Source organism: Entelurus aequoreus, linkage group LG24 (genome assembly GCF_033978785.1).
Source record: "Entelurus aequoreus isolate RoL-2023_Sb linkage group LG24, RoL_Eaeq_v1.1, whole genome shotgun sequence".
Taxonomy (NCBI): domain Eukaryota; kingdom Metazoa; phylum Chordata; class Actinopteri; order Syngnathiformes; family Syngnathidae; genus Entelurus; species Entelurus aequoreus.
This window is the reverse complement of record NC_084754.1, coordinates 38,913,642-38,934,765: the sequence shown is the minus strand read 5'-3', so window position 1 is coordinate 38,934,765 and position 21,124 is coordinate 38,913,642. Positions and strand designations below refer to the sequence as shown.

Here is a 21,124-nt window from a genome sequence, read left to right as displayed (position 1 = left end):
TAGTGCGGAAAATACGGTAAATGGAGTAATGTTGGAGCTTTTTGAATGCTTATTTAGAGGGCTTCATTGGTGGAATCAAGGAGCTGCCATTGACTCCATTGTTAGCTGATTTCTGCGAGCGTTTATTTGCGATTTAGAATGCATAATAAAAAATAAGATCATAAGGATTGTGGATGATAGGCACATTTTTTTTAAATTTGCATTTCACCTTTATTGCTGGCCCGGACACAAACTATTATCATCATAATTGATAGTTCATGGAATTCACTTTTTCTTTGGCTGTCTGTTTAGTCACAGACGATTCCCAAGCTCTGGCAGCACAGAAGCAGGAGGTAGTAACTCTCTGCAGAGCAGCCCCATCAGGAACCTCCCTCAATGGAACTCTCAGTCCAGCATGCCGTCCACCCCGGACATGAGGACCAGGACGCCACACTACGTACATTCCACTAGGTTCGTCCTCTCACCCTTCAAAAGCTCTTTCGCTGGATTGCTTTCTCTTTCTACACACTACACCCTTTGTGTCATTTGTATTCTATAGGTCGGTGGACATCAGTCCCACACGTCTGCACAGCCTCGCTCAGCACTTTAGAAACCGCAGCTCCAGTCTGGAATCCCAGGGCAAGCTCTTGACTTCGGACCCTGACGCACACCCACACGCCCTCGGCACGCTGGGCAGCCCTGACTTTTTCTTGGGCCCGACACGGAGCTCTAATGGCTCTGACCCGTTGGATGATTGCTCCTCCTGCACCAGCCAGAGCAGCTCGGAGCATTTCTACCCGTCCGGCGGGCCCTTAGCCCCCGGCACCAATCCCAACTACTCCACCCTCGGTGAGGACTCGCCTTCAAAAGCGAGGCAGAGGCAGCGGCAGAGGCACAGGTAAGATTAACAGGAAAGGACCATTTTTTTCTCCTCACAATGTGATTGACCCACGTGTTCCCTCCAGGTCTGCAGGTCATCTGGGCTCCTCTAACTCCGGCTCCATGCCAAACTTGGCAGCTAAGAACGGCTCTGTTGGAGGATCAGGTGGAGGCGGCATAGGCGGAGGACACCACGGAGTCTACCTCCACAGCCAGAGCCAGCCGTCCTCCCAGTACCGCATCAAAGAGTACCCGCTATACGTGGAGGGGAGCCCCAACCCGGTGGTCGTGCGCAGCCTGGAGAGCGACCAGGAGGGCCACTACAGCGTCAAAGCCCAGTTCAAGACCTCCAGCTCTTACACGGCGGGGGGACTGTACAAGGAGGCGTGGGGAGGAGAGGAGGGAGGGGAGGGCGGCGGCCGACTAACGCCGTCCCGCTCGCAGATTGTACGGACTCCATCGTTGGGGCGCGAGGGAAGCGGAGGGGGTCGGGCGGCAGTGTCAGAAGAGCTGCGCTGCTGGTACCAGAGGTCATCCGGGAGCCTGAAGGAGAGGAATCACTCCCACTCAGGATCCACCTCATCCGAAACAGGGTCACAGCAAGGCACACTAGGACATGGGCGGGGCAGTCGGGTAGGAACGCTCGCCAAAGGCTCACCAGGTACTTTTACTCATGGCCTCATATACTTTGCGGTGCTGGTTTAAATGTGACTAACCACTACCTTCTGTGTGTGTTGCTGTAGTTGCATCCCCACACAGCCAGAGGAGTATGACACCCTCTGGTGACCAGACCGCCACACCCACTCCGCCCTGCAGTCCACAGCACATCCTCAACTGGCAGAGCGGGTAAGACACGCAAACACACCTAAACCAAACGGTAACTAACATTTTTAATACACGCTGCTGCTTCTTTTCTGACACATCTTTATTTCTGGGTCTGCTTGGTGCTTCACTCCCCTCCCTCTAACTTAAATGTGACCTTTCCCCCACTCAATGTGGCTCTTTCTATTCTTTACTAACACACCTTCCCTTGTGTGTGTCTGTGTGCTCTCTCCTGCTTTAGAGGCACAGCAGACAGCTCTCCTACTGAGGACGTCTGTCCGTCTCCTCTTCAGTCCGGCTCTGGTGTCTAGAGGTACTGTCCCTCGTCCTGAGAGGGCCCCCTGTAGCATTTCATGGTGGTGGTATCAGTGCTCCCACTTTAGCTGGAATCATTGCATGTGCTCTGCTCTTCTCTAATGCTGATGCTTTATCATCACGTGCTCCCTGCAGGTTTGTACTAATCAAAAATATTCTCCACATATGCTTTTAATTCATTCTTTAACATCCCTTTTAGCACTTAGCATAGCATAACTAAATAACTTCTAAGACTGCACGCAGTGTTCCGGACCTCTAATTTGTTTGCATGCAGACATTTTTTTTACATGAAGTTGCACGCAAGTGCAAAAAGAAATAAACTAGGCTGATAACAAATTATTGACTTACAAATTATTGCCGATAAACAATATTATTGCCATTATTTCTGAAAACACCAAAAATAACCACTGATGTAATGAAAATACATAATAATAATGCAAGTATATGCAATGAACTTGTATTTCACATATTTTATCAATCAATATTTATATAGCCCTAAATCACAAGTGTCTCAAAGGGCTGCACAAGCCACAACGACATCCTCGGTTCAGATCCCACATCAGGGCAAGGAAAAACTCAACCCAGTGGGATGACAATGAGAAACCTTGGAGAGGACCGCAGTTGTGGGTAACACCCCCCTAGGGCGAACGGTGCAATGGACGTCGAGTGGATCTAGCATAATATTGTGAGAGTCCAGTCCATAGTGGATCTAACATAATAGTGAGGGTCCAGTCCATAGTGGGGCCAGCAGGGGACCATCCCGAGCGGAGACAGGTCAGCAACGCAGCGATGTCCCCAACCGATGCACAGGCGAGGGGTCCACCCCGGTTCCTGACTCTGGACAGCCAGCACTTCATCCGTGGCCACATTGTAATTAAAATACTAAGTTAAATAAAACAAACAAATAATGAAAATAAAATATACCATGTCTGTACGCAAAATTGGGCACTTGAATAAAAATCACAACCAAAAGCAATAAGATAGGTTCTGTATCTGTTAAGGAGGGGTGGGAGACTCTCAAAAATGCACAGCCAAAACAATTAATAAAATGGCTACATCAAGTTATTGTGAACAACATGATCACGGTTATCATTATTATTGTGGTATTGTTCAATGTGCTCAAAAAGTAATGATACACACGGTACAATTGTCATGACGGGGGGGGGGGGGCGCAGCTTACTGCAGGGTTCGTTCTCCTGGGATGCAGACGGATCACTCCGGACAAGGCGTGCAGGTAGGAACATGATTTAATCATCAAAAAATAACGTGTAATACCAAAAACAGAAAACAAGCAAAAGGGATGCGTGCCGATCACACGGGAAGCTAAGGAAAAAACTTAGAGCAGGAATCATGAGCTAGGAAATACGAAGACCAAACGTAACATGTTGCATATAGCAAACAATGAAGCCAATGACTGGCAAAGGCAGAAATAAATAGTCCCTCCGATTGGTGCTCGGGAAACAGGTGAGCGTCCCGAGCACCAATCAGAGACAAGTGGAAACAATAAGCACCCATGGTAACTAAAAACAAACAAGGGTGCACAAAAACAGGAACTTAGGGAGTCCAAAACTAACAGAATATAACAACACGGATCATGACAAAAATATTTTAAGCAAGTTGTATTATTTAATCATTCAAATAATATATTTTCTTGGCATAGGAAACATCAAGTATTGTTCTGGCTTCATAAGAGCCATATTGTTTTTATTTGTGTGTTCAAATGTGATTATCTTCTTTCTTTTTAATTTGTTTACATTTTAGAATGTTTTCAATAAATGTAAATTAGAATGTTTTTCAATAAATGTAAATCCGGTTTATGTCATGCGAGTTCACCTCCTGTTGAACAAAGTCCGTCTTTTTCAACTTGACACTGTGGAGTTTATATCGATAAGTTTGTGCAAGCACAACCTTTATGTTTACTGTGAATACTGTAGCTCAGTTGTGTTGACAGTAAAGTGCAAGGACACGTTTAGATTGGGTAATGGCACTTCTTAACGGGGAAAGTTGTTCATGTCTGTTGTTTACATGTTAGCATTTAAGCTAGCTCGCAAGCTAACTCCAGTTGGTCTCTATAATTTTAATCAATGTGTGGTTTGGAATAAGTCGTGCTGAAAAGCTACAAAAAAGCCAGAAAATAGCGACTCACCTCCAGTTATAACGCTCACTGAACAGAGGTTTTAGTGAGGTAGGCAAATACCGTATTTTTCGGACTATAAGGAGCGACTTATGTGTGAAATTATTAACACATTATCGTAAAATATCAAATAATATTATTTAGCTCATTCACGTAAGAGACTAGACGTATAAGATTTCATGGGATTTAGCGATTAGGAGTGGCAGATTGTTTGGTAAACGTATAGCATGTTCTATATGTTATAGTTATTTGAATGACACTTACCATAATATGTTACGTTAACATACCAGGCACGTTCTCAGTTGGTTATTTATGCGTCATATAACGTACACTTATTCAGCCTGTTGTTCACTATTCTTTATTTATTTTAAATTGCCTTTCAAATGTCCATTCTTGGTTTTGGGTTTTATCAAATAAATTTCCCCAAAAAATGCGACTTATACGCCATTGTGACTTATATGTGTTTTTTTCCTTCTTTATTATGCATTTTCGGCAGGTGCGACTCATACTCCGTAGCGACTTATACTCCGAAAAATACGGTACTCTGCGTAACGGCCTGCATCAAAGAGCAAATATTTGTGCAGCTTTGACCAATTTCCCCCAAATATTGGTTGAATTCTGAAGAATAAAACACAGCTTGATAGGTGAGGACTCCATGCTAAACAATTGAAGGATAAGGGGTCAATTTTTGCTTAAAAACAATGTAGGATATTAAATAATAAAATTTTAAAAGGCAAAAACTCACAAAGCATGTAATGTACAACTTTCTGTCAAAAGTAACGTTACTTGTAACCTGTCAGGGCCATCTTTAAACAAGATTTTGTTTGTGGCTCCATATTTATTAATTGTTTTGTTTTTGGCCCCAATATTGTGTAACAGGCTGACTGTAGCCTAGTGAATATTGTAATAAACTTGTTCCTCGCCACATGGCGCCTCAAAGTTTGCGGGTTGTAAGGGTTATTATGTGGGTGTTATTTCATGTCTAGAGGGCTTTCTTAATGTAAAAAAAAAAACGTATCTAAAATGTTAAAAAAAAATTGATGCTCTCGCTATAAAAATATTCCATTTTAAGCCCTACTTTGTCGTAATTAATTTACCAAGGCCCGGCCCGGAACCAATCAGCAACGATAAACAGGTTTTGTGATTACTTTTGGCGACGAGGAGTAGATTTTGATGTGGGAGCTTGAGTGTGTGCATCAAAGACGAAAATCCAGTTCCAGTGCGTTTATCATCAGTATGAGACGTGTATTGACATCTTAAAGAATGTAATCCATGTAATGCTTTAAAAAGGCAAATGGATGGCACAAAAAGCCAAAAGGCTTGTTTCCATTGTGGTCCATTAAATATTCATCACATTTGATACATTCAATAATAAAATATATATAACCTGTAACATGTATATAAAAAATTACATTAAAAAAATTGATAAATTATGTACATATACACAGTATACATGTCAGGTGACTTGAAAAACATTATATACAATATGAAGGTCCTGAGTAGTCCTGAGTTCAATCCCGGGCTCGGGATCTTTCTGTGTGGAGTTTGCATGTTCTCCCCATGACTGCGTGGGTTCCCTCCGGGTACGCCGGCTTCCTCCCACCTCCAAAGACATGCACCTGGGGATAAGCCCCTCCCACCTCCACAGACATGCACCTGGGGATAAGCCCCTCCCACCTCCACAGACATGCACCTGGGGATAGGTTGATTGGCAACACTAAATTGGCCCTAGTGTGTGAATGTGAGTGTGAATGTTGTCTGTCTATCTGTGTTGGCCCTGTGAGGAGGTGGCGACGTGTCCAGGGTGTACCCCGCCTTCCGCCCGAATGCAGCTGAGATAGGCTCCAGCACCCCCCGCAACCCCAAAAGGGACAAGTGGTAGAAAATGGATGGATGGATGGATGGATGCAAAGATTTGTATTTTCTATAAATAATCAACTATGAGCAATAAACGAAAAAAAATGTTATATATTTTACTGTATGTTCAATACTCTTTGTATTAATAATAATGTCCAAAGTTTATACAGTATGAAAAGGTAAAGTAAAATAAAATAATTTCTTACCAGAGTAAAGCCAATTCAAAACTGCTGTGATAAATAAATGGGCACAAACTATGAAAAAAAACTAATGTTCTTTAGACATATATTAGGGGAAAATGTTTGGCTGCAATATATACTTAAATAGTACGGTCATTTTATAAATACCTCAGTAAATCTGTCAATTATCTCAATGGGATTTTGAATGGACGTCTCAGAGATGCTGCTAAATCTATTACAAACGACATGTTGACTCCCCGCTGAATAACATTTTAGCAGAAACAAAGTATACTGTATTTTTCGGAGTATAAGTCGCTCCGGAGTAAGTCGCACCGGCCGAAAATGCATAATAAAGAAGGAAAAAAACATATACCGGTATAAGTCGCACTGGAGTATAAGTCGCATTTTTGGGGGGAAATGTATTTGATAAAACCCAACACCAAGAATAGACATTTGAAAGGCAATTTAAAATAAATAAAGAATAGTGAACAACAGGCTGAATAAGTGTACGTTATATGAGGCATAAATAACCAACTGAGAACATGCCTGGTATGTTAACGTAACATATTATGGTAAGAGTCATTCAAATAACTATAACATATAGAACATGCTATACGTTTACCAAACAATCTGTCACTCCTAATCGCTAAATCCCATGAAATCTTATACATCTAGTCTCTCACGTGAATGAGATAAATAATATTGTTTGATATTTTATGGTAATGTATTAATAATTTCACACATAAGTCGCTCCTGAGTATAAGTCGCACCCCCGGCCAAACTATGAAAAAAACTGACTTTTAGTCCGAAAAATACGGTAATTGTACACACGAGGCCATCAAAGTAGAAGAAGCAAACACCTGCAGGGCACGACAACCACGTTGGCGATCAGCTACTGAAGTGAATGCTCGCCATAATCATGTGCATGTCTTTCATTTTAGAATATGCTGCCGCTTGATGAAAACAACTGAGATGCTTTAGAGCAGGGGTCTCAAACTCAATTTACCTGGGGGCCACTGGATGCAGAAACTGGGTGAGGCTGGGCCGCAAGGAAAGATTTCTTTAAAAAATCTAACATGCACTTTTTAATGAATTCACCTTCTTTGAATGGCTATCCCGCCCTAGCAACATACTTGCCAACCCTCACGATTTTTCCGGGAGACTCCTGACAATCTCCCGGGGCAACTATTCTCCCGAATTTGTCCCGATTTTCACCCGGACAACAATATTAAGGGCGTGCCGTGATGGCACGGCCTTTAACGTCCTCTACAACCTGTCGTCGTGTCCGCTTTTTCACCATACAAACAGGGTGCCGGCCTAGTCACATGTTGTAGGAGGCTTCTGCAATCCAATCCACTTTATTTATATAGCACATTTACACAACAAGAATGTTTCCAAAGTGCTGCACAGCCATGTTAAAAACAATATTAAAAACAAAATTAAAAACAATATTAAAAACGATATTAAAAACAATATTAAAAACAATATTATGCTACACCAATGACTGAATAAAAACAAAGAATAAATGAATAGAAAACCAATACAGAAACAATATAAAAAATAAATATGATTAAAAACGATTTTAAAGGGTAAAACCAATTAAAACAGTAAAATAGACATCAAAATGTATAAAAAAAACACAGAGGACAACAGAGGACAGAAGACCACACAACCCATGTAGTGTTAAAAGCCAAAGAATAAAAGAGGGTCTTAAGACGAGACTTAAAACACTCCACTGTGGAAGCAGTTTGAACATGGAGGGGCAGAGTGTTCCAGAGTTTAGGGCCGACCACAGAGAAGGCCCTGTCTCCCCTGGTTTTAAGTCTCGTCTTGGGCACCACGAGCTGGAGCTGGTTCTCGGACCTCAGAGCGCGCGCAGGAGTGTAAATTTGGATGAGGTCCGAGATATACTGAGGTGCCAGTCCATGTAAAGCTTTAAAAACAAACAGCAAGGATTTAAAATCAATTCTAAAATGAACAGGGAGCCAGTGCAAACTCCGAAGAATTGGGGTTATATGCTCACGTTTCCTGGCCCCTGTTAAAATTCGTGCTGCCGCGTTCTGGACTAACTGCAACCGGGAGAGAGCTTTTTGGCTAATGCCAGCATAAAGTGCATTGCAGTAGTCCAGGCGACTTGAAATAAAAGCATGCACGACTTGTTCAAAAAGGTTAAAAGATAAAAATGGTTTTACCTTTGCTAAAAGACAAAGATGATAAAAACACGATTTTAAAACGCCATTGACTTGTTTGTCAAATTTAAAATCGCTGTCCATAGTGACGCCAAGGCTGGTGACTTTGGGACGCACATAATTTTGCAATGGTCCCAAGTCAGTGAGGGCCGGACCAAAAACTGAAATTTCCGTTTTTCCCTCATTCATTATTAAAAAATTCTGGGCTAACCAAGCCTTGACATCACATAGACAGTTGCGAATGGGTTTCAGGGGGCCGTGGCCTTTTGAAATTGTCATATAAATTTGGCATTCAAGTCATCTGCATAAAAGTGATAAGACACTCCATGTTTCTTAAAAATCTCTCCAAGAGGGAGAATGTACAAGGAAAACAGGATGGGGCCTAGAATGGATCCCTGGGGGACACCACAGTAAAGCGGAGCAGAAGAAGAGGTGGCGTCCCCCAGCCTGACAGAGAAGGACCTCTCTGACAGGTAGGATCTGAACCACTCTAATGCAGACCTCGCCCCCCCGCAATTGGCCCGCGGGCCGCGTGTCTGAGACCCATGCTTTAGAGGATCCATGGTAAAGGACTTTGGTAAATGAAGACCTGATTGCACTCCTTGTCTTCCACTGCAGGTCCTTCACTGACAGCTGTTTCCTCGGCAGCCCCTCGTGTTCAGAGCTGGCAGACGTGCAGTGGTACAGACGCGACAAGGCCAAACCTGGAACCCTGGTCTGAGACCCTTGGAAAAGGCCCCCCCGCCCCCACTTGGAGAAGTCCTGGTATTATTGAAACCTTCCCTGCACTGTCCTAGACCACGTCCCGCTTACAACAACCAAGAACCTCATCGCTAAGGCCTGACATATCCATCCCGACTTTTTCTCCCACTAGGGATCAAGCGGCGCGGCGTAGTAGATGTGGAAAGAGCTTGGTCACCCACTCCCAATCATCACTTTCCTATTTGTCCCTCTTAAAAACTTGAATCCACTCGAGAAGATTCCTGCTGGTTTTGAGCCACCAGTCTAAAACAAAACAAAAAACATATTCCTGCATATTTATTATAAATTCCAAAAATGCATACATTTATCAGAACAACAACGAGGTTTCTCCTCCTCCTCCCAGTTTAACCCACAACCAAAGACTGCATTCACTGATCGGGCCGGGGTTCCCTTGCAGAAACGCGATGGCAAGAACACGATCCAGACTATAGCAATAAAACTTTGTGGGAATTGTGTGGTGACCAGGTGGACAGTGTCGTGCTCGTCGGCTTTGGGCGTTCATCTCCGCTTCCTTCTAGCGACGTGTTCAGTGGTGATTGGTTCATGGAGTCACTGCAGAATTGAAGGACTATTACATTCAGTATTGGATCTTTAATGGAGGAAGTCAACCTTTCTGACTCTACTGTGTCTCCTGCTGCTACATTATGATACACCTTTTCCACTTTGGCGTGCAGATTTAGTTCAGAGCTCCAGTCGACACTTACCATTGTCCTGGGGAGACAGGAAATCATCTAAACCAGTGGTGCCCAAACTACGGCCTGCCAGCGTCCAAAATCCGGCCCGCGGGTAGTCAAGAGTAAAAAAAATATATATACCGTATTTTTCGGAGTATAAGTCGCTCCGGAGTATAAGTCGCACCGGCCAAAAATGCATAATAAAGAAGGAAAAACACATATATAAGTCGCACTGGAGTGTAAGTCGCATTTTTTGGGGAAATTTATTTGATAAAAGCTAACACCAAGAATAGACATTTCAAAGGCAATTTCAAATAAATAAAGAATAGTGAACAACAGGCTGAATAAGTGTACGTTATATGAGGCATAAATAACCAACTGAGAATGTGCCTGGTATGTTAACGTAACATATTATGGTAAGAGTCATTCAAATAACTATAACATATAGAACATGCTATACGTTTACCAAACAATCTGTCACTCCTAATCGCTAAATTCCATGAAATCTTATACGTCTAGTCTCTTACGTGAATGAGCTAAATAATATTGTTTGATATTTTACGGTAATGTGTTAATAATTTCACACATAAGTCGCTCCGGAGTGTAAGTCGCACCCCCAAACTATGAAAAAAACTGCCGACTCATAGTCCGAAAAATACGGTATACATATATATATATATATACATATATATATACATATATATATATATTTTGTACGGTATACCGGTATTAGTATAGTACCGCGATACTTATGAATCATATTCGGTACTATAACACCTCTAAAAGGTACCGGTCTACCGCCCCCCCAGTCGTCATCATGTCATGACATTGCTGGTTTTACATGCAGAGGAGCATGTTCGGCAGCGCACAATCACAGAGTACTTACAAGCAGACACAGTGTGTAGACAGAAAAGGGAGAACGGCCGCATTTTGGCCTAAAAAGTAAAGATAAAGGTGGATTTATAACACTGAAACACCCTCAAGAAGAGGTGCTTTAAGACATGGCTAGCTAGCGGCTAACGTCCATCCGCAGTCTGCAGTTTTTTAGCCACTTCTAAATCACTAATCCTTGTCTCCATGGCGACAAATAAAGTAAGTTTCTTACAAGTACCATTATCACTGCAGGACGAGGAATAGCTAAACATGCTTCACTACACACCGTAGCTCACCGGCGTCAAAATGTAAACAAATGCCATTGGTGGATCTACACCTGACATCCACTGTAATGATACCAAGTACAGGAGCGTATCTAGTCGATATTACTATGATTACATCAATATTTTTTGTCATCACAACATCATCTTCCGCAACTCAAGAAATACGTCCCTGGACACATGAGGACTTTGAATATGACCAAAGTATGATCCTGTAACTTCTTGGTATCGGATCGATACCTAAATGTGTGGTATCATCCAAAACTAATGTAAAGTATCAACGAAGAGAAGAATAAGTGATTATTACATTTTAACAGAAGTGGAGATAGAACATGTTAAAACAGAAAATAAGCAGATATTAACAGTAAATGAACAAGTAGATTAATAATTTATTTTCTACCACTTGTCCTTAATAATGTTGACAAAATAATGGGTAGATAAATGACACAATATGTTACTGCATACGTCAGCAGACTAATTAGTAGTCTTTGTTTGTTTACTTACTACTAAAAGACAAGTTGTCTAGTATGTTCACTATATTTATATAAAAGGGGACAGCGTGGCGCATTTGGGAGAGTGGCCGTGCCAGCAACCTGAGGGTTCCTGGTTCGATCCCCACCTTCTACCAACCTCGTCACGTCCATTGTGTCCTTGAGCAAAACACTTCACCCTTGCTCCTGATGGGTGGTGGTTAGGGCCTTGCATGGCAGCTCCTGCCATCAGTGTGTGAATGTGGAAATAGTGTCAAAAGCGCTTTGAGTACCTTGAAGGTAGAAAAGCGCTATACAAGTATAACCCATTTACCATTTATTTAAGGACAAACTTGCAATAATAAACATATGTTTAATGTACCCTAAGATTTTTGTTAAAATAAAGCCATTTTTATGGTCCCCTTTATTTAGAAAATTACCGAAAAGTACAGAAAAGTATGGAAATACATTTTGGTACCGGTTGATGCATATTTGTACGTGCTATCGTAATGTAATCCAATATGCTAACACATTTACGAGAGTCTCTGTTAGTATTGTTAACTTACAACGGCATTCTTTTTTTTTAGGGGGTTTCAGTTTCACAAATTCCTCAATAAGTTCACCAAAAGGTCACTGTGCAGTTATTGAGTCTGTTTAGCTGATTGGAGAGCTAGATATTGATTTTTGTTTTGTCGGATCAGCCGTTTTACTGCCTTGTTACAGGAACCCTTTAGAAACAATGAAGGTGTGAAGGTGTGCAAGTAAACATTTACAGAATCTTTTTGTGTAGCTAACTCATTTGGCCACATATCTGTGGCTAATAAATTGGAATAAAAATGTGTTCTTAAATTTAGTGGGTGGGGCTTTAAAGTCGGGAAAACAGCGTTTATACTAGGGCTGCAACAACTAATCGATTAAGATCGATTATAAAAATAGTTGGCGATTAATTTATTCATCGATTTGTTGGATCTATGCACATGCGCAGAGGCTACTTTTTTTTTTTTTCTAAACCTTTATTTAGAAACTGCAACATTTACAAACAGCTGAGAAACAATAATCAAAATAAGTATGGTGCCAGTATGCTGTTTTTTTTAATAAAATACTGGAAAGGATAGAAATGTAGTTTGTCTCTTTTATCCGATTATTAATTGAATAATCAAAGTAATAATGGACAGATTAATCGATGATCAAATGAGTTGTTAGTTGCAGCCCTAGGTTATACATGCAGCCAGCGGGCATACACACACGTGGCTAAGACAACGCGACAAGTGTGGAGTACAATACAGCCAAACCGCACACATAAATGACATTTTGTTACATTTGGCAGATTTCCGTGACGTTTGAAGCAAGTTTGGGGAAAATGTTCCACAATTGTCACGCAGCCAAATGAATCTCATGAGCCCGCCTTCACTCCCAACTTGGCGTGAAGTGGGCGTGTCCCACAGAAAAACACTTTGGCCCAGGTCGTGATCAATGCAAACTACGTTCATGACGTCTATCCGGTGGAAACAGCAACCCAATGCTTTTTTTTTTTTTAATAACGACATTTGTGACGGACGTGTCGCAAAATATTGTCAGACATTTGTAAAAATTTGCTTTGACGCTCATTTTTGTCACGACTAAATCCGAGTATTGACTGGAAGCAAAGCCGCTCTTATCCTGTTAAGCCCAGCCACACTTTTAAAAACACCTCCAGTTTGGTGCTTTAATAATGGGACTTTGAACCAGCAACAGTGGAAAAGGTGTATCTGTGGACAAAAGTATTGGGACACTTACCGTATTAAGTCTCTTTAATCGCGGCGGTGACCTTCTCCTGCCTTCATGGACCTTGGAACAAGAAATCTGCTTCACACTAAATTACCGTTAGCATTAAGACGGATCCAAAAATCAATACTGCTGTAAAAGATGTGTGTCCCAATACTATTGTCCATGTGGTGTAGTTCGCAGCACTCTTTAAGTATTCATTGACAGATGACACACACACATTCTTGTATTTGTTACCTTCTTGAGACCTCCGAAAAATGCCCACTTCTTTAGGACCACCCTTTCTAGAATATAAAGATTTGTATTTACAACATCAATAATATATACATACTATGCAAATATAAGAATTAAATTTTTTCCATTTTTTGTTTGTAATTGGTTTTTATCTTTATGATTTACTTCAAGTTATCACAGTATGTCTCTAAATACATTTTTATTTATATTTATTAATTTTGGCCAAAGGGGGCGCATTTCAATTTCTTACACACACTTGTTGTTTCATATGTTGGCCAGAGGGGGAGCACTTATAAAAGCGACACACAGTCAATTTGAAAAATCCTTCCTTTTTGGGACCACCCTAATTGTGATAGATTTCACCACTAGGGGTGCAAATGAGACATTCTCTATTAGATGCAATGGTTTTCCGTATTGGGACCATGATTTATGTCCTAACTTGTTCACACCTCCTCATACGGAAGCTACTTTTCCTTGTTGATGTCTCAAGAAGGGTAGAAATACATGACAACACACACACACACACACACACACATATACTTGTATTTCTTACCTTCTTGGGACCTCTGAAAAATGCCTACCTCTTTAGGACCACCCTTTTTAGATATATAAATATTTGTATTTACAACATTAATAATATATACATACTATGCAAATATAAAAAAGGTAAGCTTTTAGTTATATTTTTTTGTCTGTAATTGGTTTTTAATCTTCATTATTTACTTCCAAGTTATTGCAGTATGTCTCTAATACATTTTTTTTTTTTTTTTTTTTTTAATTTAGGCCAAAGGGGGCACATTTCAATTCCTTACACACACTTGTTATTTCATATGTTGACCAGAGGGGGAGCACTTTTATAAAGTCAATTTGAAAAATCCCTCCTTTTTGGGAACACCCTCATTTTGATAGATTTCCCCACAAATGAGACATTCTCTATTAGATGCAATGTTATTGGGACCATGATTTATGTTCTAACTTGTTCACACCTCCTCATATGGAAGCTACTTTTCCTTGATGATGTCTCAAGAAGGGTAGGAATACAAGAACACACACACACACTTGTGGTATACATGGGTGCTATTATTTTTTGGAGTGCCAAGCAAAGTTGGTGCTTTTACAGTAGGAAAGGGATTCATATGGTCAATCATTTTTGCAATGCAGTCTGCTGAAAATGATGGAAAGCGCCACTCTCCATAGCAACTGACATTGAAGCCAAGTTGGAATTGCCACAAAACACATTTTAAGAGATTCATCACTCTAGCGCACGCCCCAAATGTATCACGTTTCATGTGTCAGGTGAAGTGCTACGAACAGAATCCCCTTCCTACTGTGCATTTACATTGATTTTTGATTGGGCATCATGTTTGGCAGCAGCGAGGCAAAAGCACAACGTCCACACACCATTTCACTCGAGAGAAAAGCCATAACTGAGCGATCCTAACAGAACAGGGTTAGAAAAGCACACCTGCTTTATTGTGAAGGACGCAGGAAGTATTGGGAGTTGCATAAAATAAGGCTTGACCGATACCATAAAGGTGAGAACGATCACACCTTCTTTTTCAGTCTTTCCATCAATCCATGCACGATTGGTTTTAATGTGCCCCCCATGCCTCACCCTAAGCATGTTCCAGTGAAGAAGAAAGACCACCGAGTAACATTAGTGATTATTACCGCCCCCTAGTGGTGAGCCCAGTGTGGTGAAGTGCAACGCCCCTCCTCTCTCGTCTCCACAGACCATTTCAAACGTCTTCTTTTTTTTGGTAACACTTTTCACTTCCAACACTGTTGTTTCTCCCATCTTTCCCACGTTGTAACAACAGCCTGTTCCGGTGCTACACAGTCTCCTCCACCCTGACCTCTTTTTGCATTGTCCAAAACCAATAGATTCTTGACTTATTTGAAGGACCCTTCTAGCAGACAATAGAGCATGTAACTTGTTCTCTTCAACCGTTAACATCGCTAACATTTATTGTGCTGTAGGTTAAAAAAAATAAAAATGAAAAAAAAAGAAGAAAAAAAAAGTGGAGTTGATTATACAAAAAAAAAAAAAATAACTGAATTCCACAGTTAATTTATTCTTTTCTATTAAAAATTTGTATAGTAACTTTACATTTTTCCAAACCGTGTCGTTGGAAATTGATGATGACATTTTTTTCAGAGACACTGTGGTGGTTCTTGAGATTAAGAAAATAAATTATTGATGAATGTTGGCAAGACTTCTGTGCTTTTTTGTCCTGTGCTTTTTGTCCGATGCAACACCAGAACCCTATTGATTATTATTTTTGACATCTGCAGACACATTTTTTTTAGGGAGCACTTTTGGCAAGTTTTTATAATATTTTAAATGGTATCGTCTATTTTTTTAATGCTTTAATAGCTGCAGTTTTACTACAGGGTGATTCATTATTCAAGTACAGTGTTTTATTATCCTATATTCAAACAGTGTTACTGTTCAAACTGTATAATGTTAAATATTAAATAAAAGCCTTATTTTTAATTAACATTTAGGCCTACTGTATTATAATGTTAGTCATGATGGTACCACTGTCCTATAGCAAAGCAAGATCCTTTAGATTTTAAATGATTATCTTTCAAGGGTTTTTTGTTCTTAAACTACTAAAAAATTGTATATATCAGAGCAGGGGTGGCCACACTTTTTCTGCAGGTGAGCTACTTTTCAATTGACCAAGTGGAGGGGATCTACCTCGTTCATATACATCATTTATATTTATTTATGAAAGAGAGGTTTTTAAGTTAAAGGTGTTTAATGATAATACAAGCATGTTTATTCCTTTATTTCATGAAGACAAGAATATAAGTTGGTGTATTACCTGATTCTGATGACTTGCATTGATTGGAATCCTCCTTTCTGTCCAATACCACATGAAAGTGGTTTAGTTTTGCCATGTTTTATGTCCAGCTTCCATACTCCTTTTCATACACTTTACGAAAAATACATCGGCGGCAAACTCCATAGTTTGCTAGCTAGTGCGCGCCAGCTTTCTGAAACTCTTATTTTGTTACAGCAGGCAGGATGGAGCAGCGCTTTTATTGTGAAGACAGGAACTGTGCGGTCGGTCTTTAGGCTTGTGACGGCTTGAGAGTATGTTGAAATAAAAAGTGTTTCTCGCCTTCCTCTCGGTCCTTTTTTTTATACACTTGTAACCTATTTTTTATGGACTTGCCTCTTTGTGATGTTAAGTTCCTGTTATAAGCTGGTATACAGTATATGCCTTGAGCTCTTATTTTGAAGGCGCTAAGAGCGGAAGTGGTGACACGGTGTGGTGGAGCGGAATTTTGAAAACAAATGAAATACAAGTGGTCGTCGTGTAAAACTGGAGCCTCCGTGTTTGTTATTTTGTAGTTTTATACAGTATAAGCGACATATATAAACCCTCGGTTACACACTTTACAAGAAATACATTGGCGGCAAACTCCGTACCTTACTAGTTTGTGCACGCCTAATTTCTGAGACTGTTATTTTGGTATAGCAGACAGGATGGAGCAGCGCTTTTATTGTGAAGACAGGAACTGTGCAGTCGGTCTTTAGGCTTTTGACGGCAGGTACCTGGGTAGGTATTTTGAACATTTTTCTGACTTTTGCCGACTTTTCACACTTTTCTCCCCCACTTCCCGTGGGACTTTGCTGGGTGCTACTTGGACGTTTTGGGCGTGGCGGCCGGGACTTGCGCGGCCGGCGGCGGGACTCGATTTTTGACCATTTTTCTGACGGCTTGTTACTCAAATTAAACACATTTTGTGTATATTGGCAACACTTGTGTGTGTGTGCATGCTATGCTATATAAAAAAAACAACATAATTGAAATTTAATTGGCATTTAATTCAAAAATTCCTTCTATTCATTACAAGTCACAACATTTAGGAAATAAGTCTGTATCTTGTCAGTAAGTGCAATTCAGAATCTCTCAGCTCATATTAGGGATGTCCGATAATGACTTTTTGCCGATATGCCGATATTGTCCAACTCTTTAATTACCGATACCGATATCAACCGATATATACAGTCGTGGAATTAACACGTTATGCCTAATTTGGACAACCAGGTATGGTGAAGATAAGGTACTTTTTTAAAAAAATGAATCAAATATAATAAGATAAATAAATTAAAAACATTTTCTTGAATAAAAAAGAAAGTATAACAATATAAAAACAGTTACATAGAAACTAGTAATTAATGAAAATTTTTAAAATTAACTGTTAAAGGTTAGTATTATTAGTGGACCAGCAGCACGCACAATCATGTGTGCTTACGGACTGTATCCCTTGCAGACTGTATTGATATATATTGATATATAATGTAGGAAGCAGAATATTAATAACAGAAAGAAACAACCCTTTTGTGTGAATGAGTGTGAATGGGGGAGGGAGGTTTTTTGGGTTGGTGCACTAATTGTAAGTGTATCTTGTGTTTTTTATGTGGATTTAATAAAAAAAAATTAAAAAAATTAAAAAACACCGATACTAATAAAAAAAACCGATACCGATAATTTTCGATATTACATTTTAACGCATTTTTCGGCCGATAATATCGGCAGACCGATATTATCGGAAATCTCTAGCTCATATACATCAAGTGGCAAAGCATCAGTTGCATCTTTCAGATTCATCACTTGAAATTAGTCTTTTTAATCACATAAGTGTGAAGGTGTTCATCAAAATAGTTAACAGTGAGAACTCTCAACAAAATGAACACCTCATCACGGTCAGAAAAGGTTACAATATACACTGTCTCTCCAAAGATATGTTTGTTGTCCAGATCACATTTGAAGGAAAGCACACAACCAGGTCTGTAGCAATGACCAAATATAGACACACAACTGATACTCCAAATGTTTAAATCATTGATTGAAACTTTATTAGTAGATTGCACAGTGAAGTACATATTACATACAATTGACCACTAAATGGTAACACCAGGCTGCCATTTTTTCAATCAACAACTCCTACTTTACCAACCAGGCAAGGTTACAAGCCCAATACAATTTGTTTTTATTTTTTATTATTATTATTTTTTTTATAATGTCCTGCCCAGCTTCTCGGGCAAATCATATAGCAGATGTAGATGCCCGTATCGGCTGTTCAGATTTACTTTACAAAAGAGAAGTGTAGGATACTTCTCTTGTTGCCTTACTTGTATTTTGACTTTATTAAATGTATTTATATTATCATTTGGTGCAGCCGGGCCGGAGCAGGAGGGGATAGAAAGAGAGAAAAAGGAAGACAGAGGGGGGAATTGTGGGGACAAGAGGGGGATTAGACAGAGAGACAAAAACAACAACAGCAAACACAACAACAACAACAACAACAGAGCAACATCAGCAAATATGACATGTACAAATATGATGGTAAAAGTAATAGCAAATAAGCAGTTAGCGAAAATTTTAAAAAAAATACAGAAATGACAATGAGCATTATTACACTAAAAATGGAGCAATATGAATACCAATAGAAATAGTGCTATTGATAATAAACAATACCAGTACTTTACCTTCATTATCAACAATACAATTGTTCAAATGCAACAATACATATACGTCATGATAACTTGAGATACGAAAGAATGCAGAAAAATGGAGGGGAAGAAAGAGAAGCAACCTACATTAACCTTGTAGATTGTTATAGTAACAATAGGTTAAGCTTTGTCAGTGTGCCACGTGTTATACCCAGTTTACCCTAGGGCAACAACGTTAATATATGTTTGATGAAACGTGATTATGTGCATGAGTGTATGTGTGCATATGTACTTGTATATGTACAGTATGTGTATGTGTGTGCTTGTACAGTGAATGTATATGTACAGTATGTGTATACAGTATGTGTGTTTGTACAGTGAATGTATATGTACAGTATGTGTATATGTGTGTTTGTACAGTGAATGTATATGTACAGTATGTGTATATGTATGTTTTTACAGTGAATGTATATGTACAGTATGTGTATATGTATGTTTTTACAGTGAATGTATATGTACAGTATGTGTATATGTGTGTTTGTACAGTGAATGTATATGTACAGTATATGTATGTGTGTGTTTGTACAGTGAATGTATATGTGTAGTATGTGTATGTGTGTGTTTGTACAGTGAATGTATATGTACAGCATGTGTATATGTATGTTTTTACAGTGAATGTATATGTACAGTATGTGTATACAGTATGTTTGTATAATGAATGTGCGTGTGGATGTACGAACTTTGAGTGTGTAAATATGTACTGTATTTATTTGTATATGTATGTGGGAGCGTAGGTACCTATGTATGTCTGTATGTATGTGTGTGAGTATATGTGAATTTGCATGTACAATACATTTGACTCCCAGTGTGTGCGGGAGCCAGAGTACGGCCCCAGCCTCCCCGAGAACCCATCCCACAAACAGTAGGTGTGGTGCCCAGGGAACCAGTGCCCAAGTGTCTTTTAATGACAGCAATAGACTCTGGAGGGGAACGTACGCCCTATCCTTTTCAGATAGGATTTGTAAAAAAAAAAAAACACTCTTGCAGAGCCAAAACTAGACTTCAACTTAAGAGTCAAATATCTTAGTGCCATCTTGCAAAAAAAAAAAAAGGTACTTTTTATATGTTCTTCCAACCCATGGGTGTCAAACCCCCTCAAAGGGCTGCATGGAGCAGTTAAATATATCCACATTTGCCTATGCCTTTGATTATTATATTGTTTAGGTACACTGACTGTAAAAAATAAATTACATATATATATATATATATATATATATATATATATATATATATATATATATATATATATATATATATATATATATATATATATATATATATATATATATATATATATATATATGATTATTGGGGTCACGATTCAATTCAAATTCGATTTTTCTTCTATTGTACACGATTCTCAATTTAAAAACGATATTTTCCCGATTCAAAAGAATTCTCTATTCATTCAATACAAAGGGATGTCTGATAATGTTTTTTTTTTTGCCAATATCCGATATTGTCCAACTCTTAATTACCGATACCAATATCAACCGATACCGATATAAACAGTCGTAGAATAACACATTATTATGCCTAATTTTGTTGTGATGCTGGATGCATTAAACAATGTAACAAGGTTTACCAAAATAAGAGAACAACTTCAACTCCAGATATGGAAAAAAAAATGCCAACATGGCACTGCCATATTTATTATTGAAGTCACAGTGTGTACATTGTACATATTACATATTGTTATGAAGGTGTCTGTTACTACATGATATATATACTTGCAGTGTGTATATTGTACATATTACATATTGTTATGAAGGTGTCTGTTACTACATGATATATATACTTGCAGTGTGTATATAGTACATATTACATATTGTTATGAAGGTGTCTGTTACTACATGATATATATACTTGCAGTGTGTACATTGTACATATTACATATTGTTATGAAGGTGTCTGTTACTACATGATATATATACTTGCAGTGTGTATATAGTACATATTACATATTGTTATGAAGGTGTCTGTTACTACATGATATATATACTTGCAGTGTGTACATTGTACATATTACATATTGTTATGAAGGTGTCTGTTACTACATGATATATATACTTGCAGTGTGTATATTGTACATATTACATATTGTTATGAAGGTGTCTGTTACTACATTATATATATACTTGCAGTGTGTATATTGTACATATTACATATTGTTATGAAG

At 39.2% G+C, this 21,124-nt stretch overlaps 1 protein-coding gene across 8 annotated transcripts in view; it reads left to right on the top strand.

Annotated features, from left to right (window-relative positions):
- The window catches only part of frmd4a (FERM domain containing 4A), a 241,121-nt gene extending 225,499 nt beyond the window's left edge, over positions 1-15,622 (top strand). For 7 of the 8 annotated variants that reach the window (XM_062035312.1, XM_062035310.1, XM_062035311.1 and 4 more), the window contains 5 exons: positions 292-450; positions 539-877; positions 945-1,519; positions 1,602-1,704; positions 8,973-15,622. In XM_062035312.1, the coding sequence (XP_061891296.1) occupies positions 292-450; positions 539-877; positions 945-1,519; positions 1,602-1,704; positions 8,973-9,075 (1,279 nt within the window). In that variant the 3' untranslated portion in view covers positions 9,076-15,622. Of the gene's footprint in view, positions 1-291; positions 451-538; positions 878-944; positions 1,520-1,601; positions 1,705-1,921; positions 1,994-8,972 lie in introns of all 8 variants that reach the window. The other variant, XM_062035309.1, reaches the window with a different exon arrangement.
- The last annotated feature ends 5,502 nt before the right edge of the window (positions 15,623-21,124 follow it).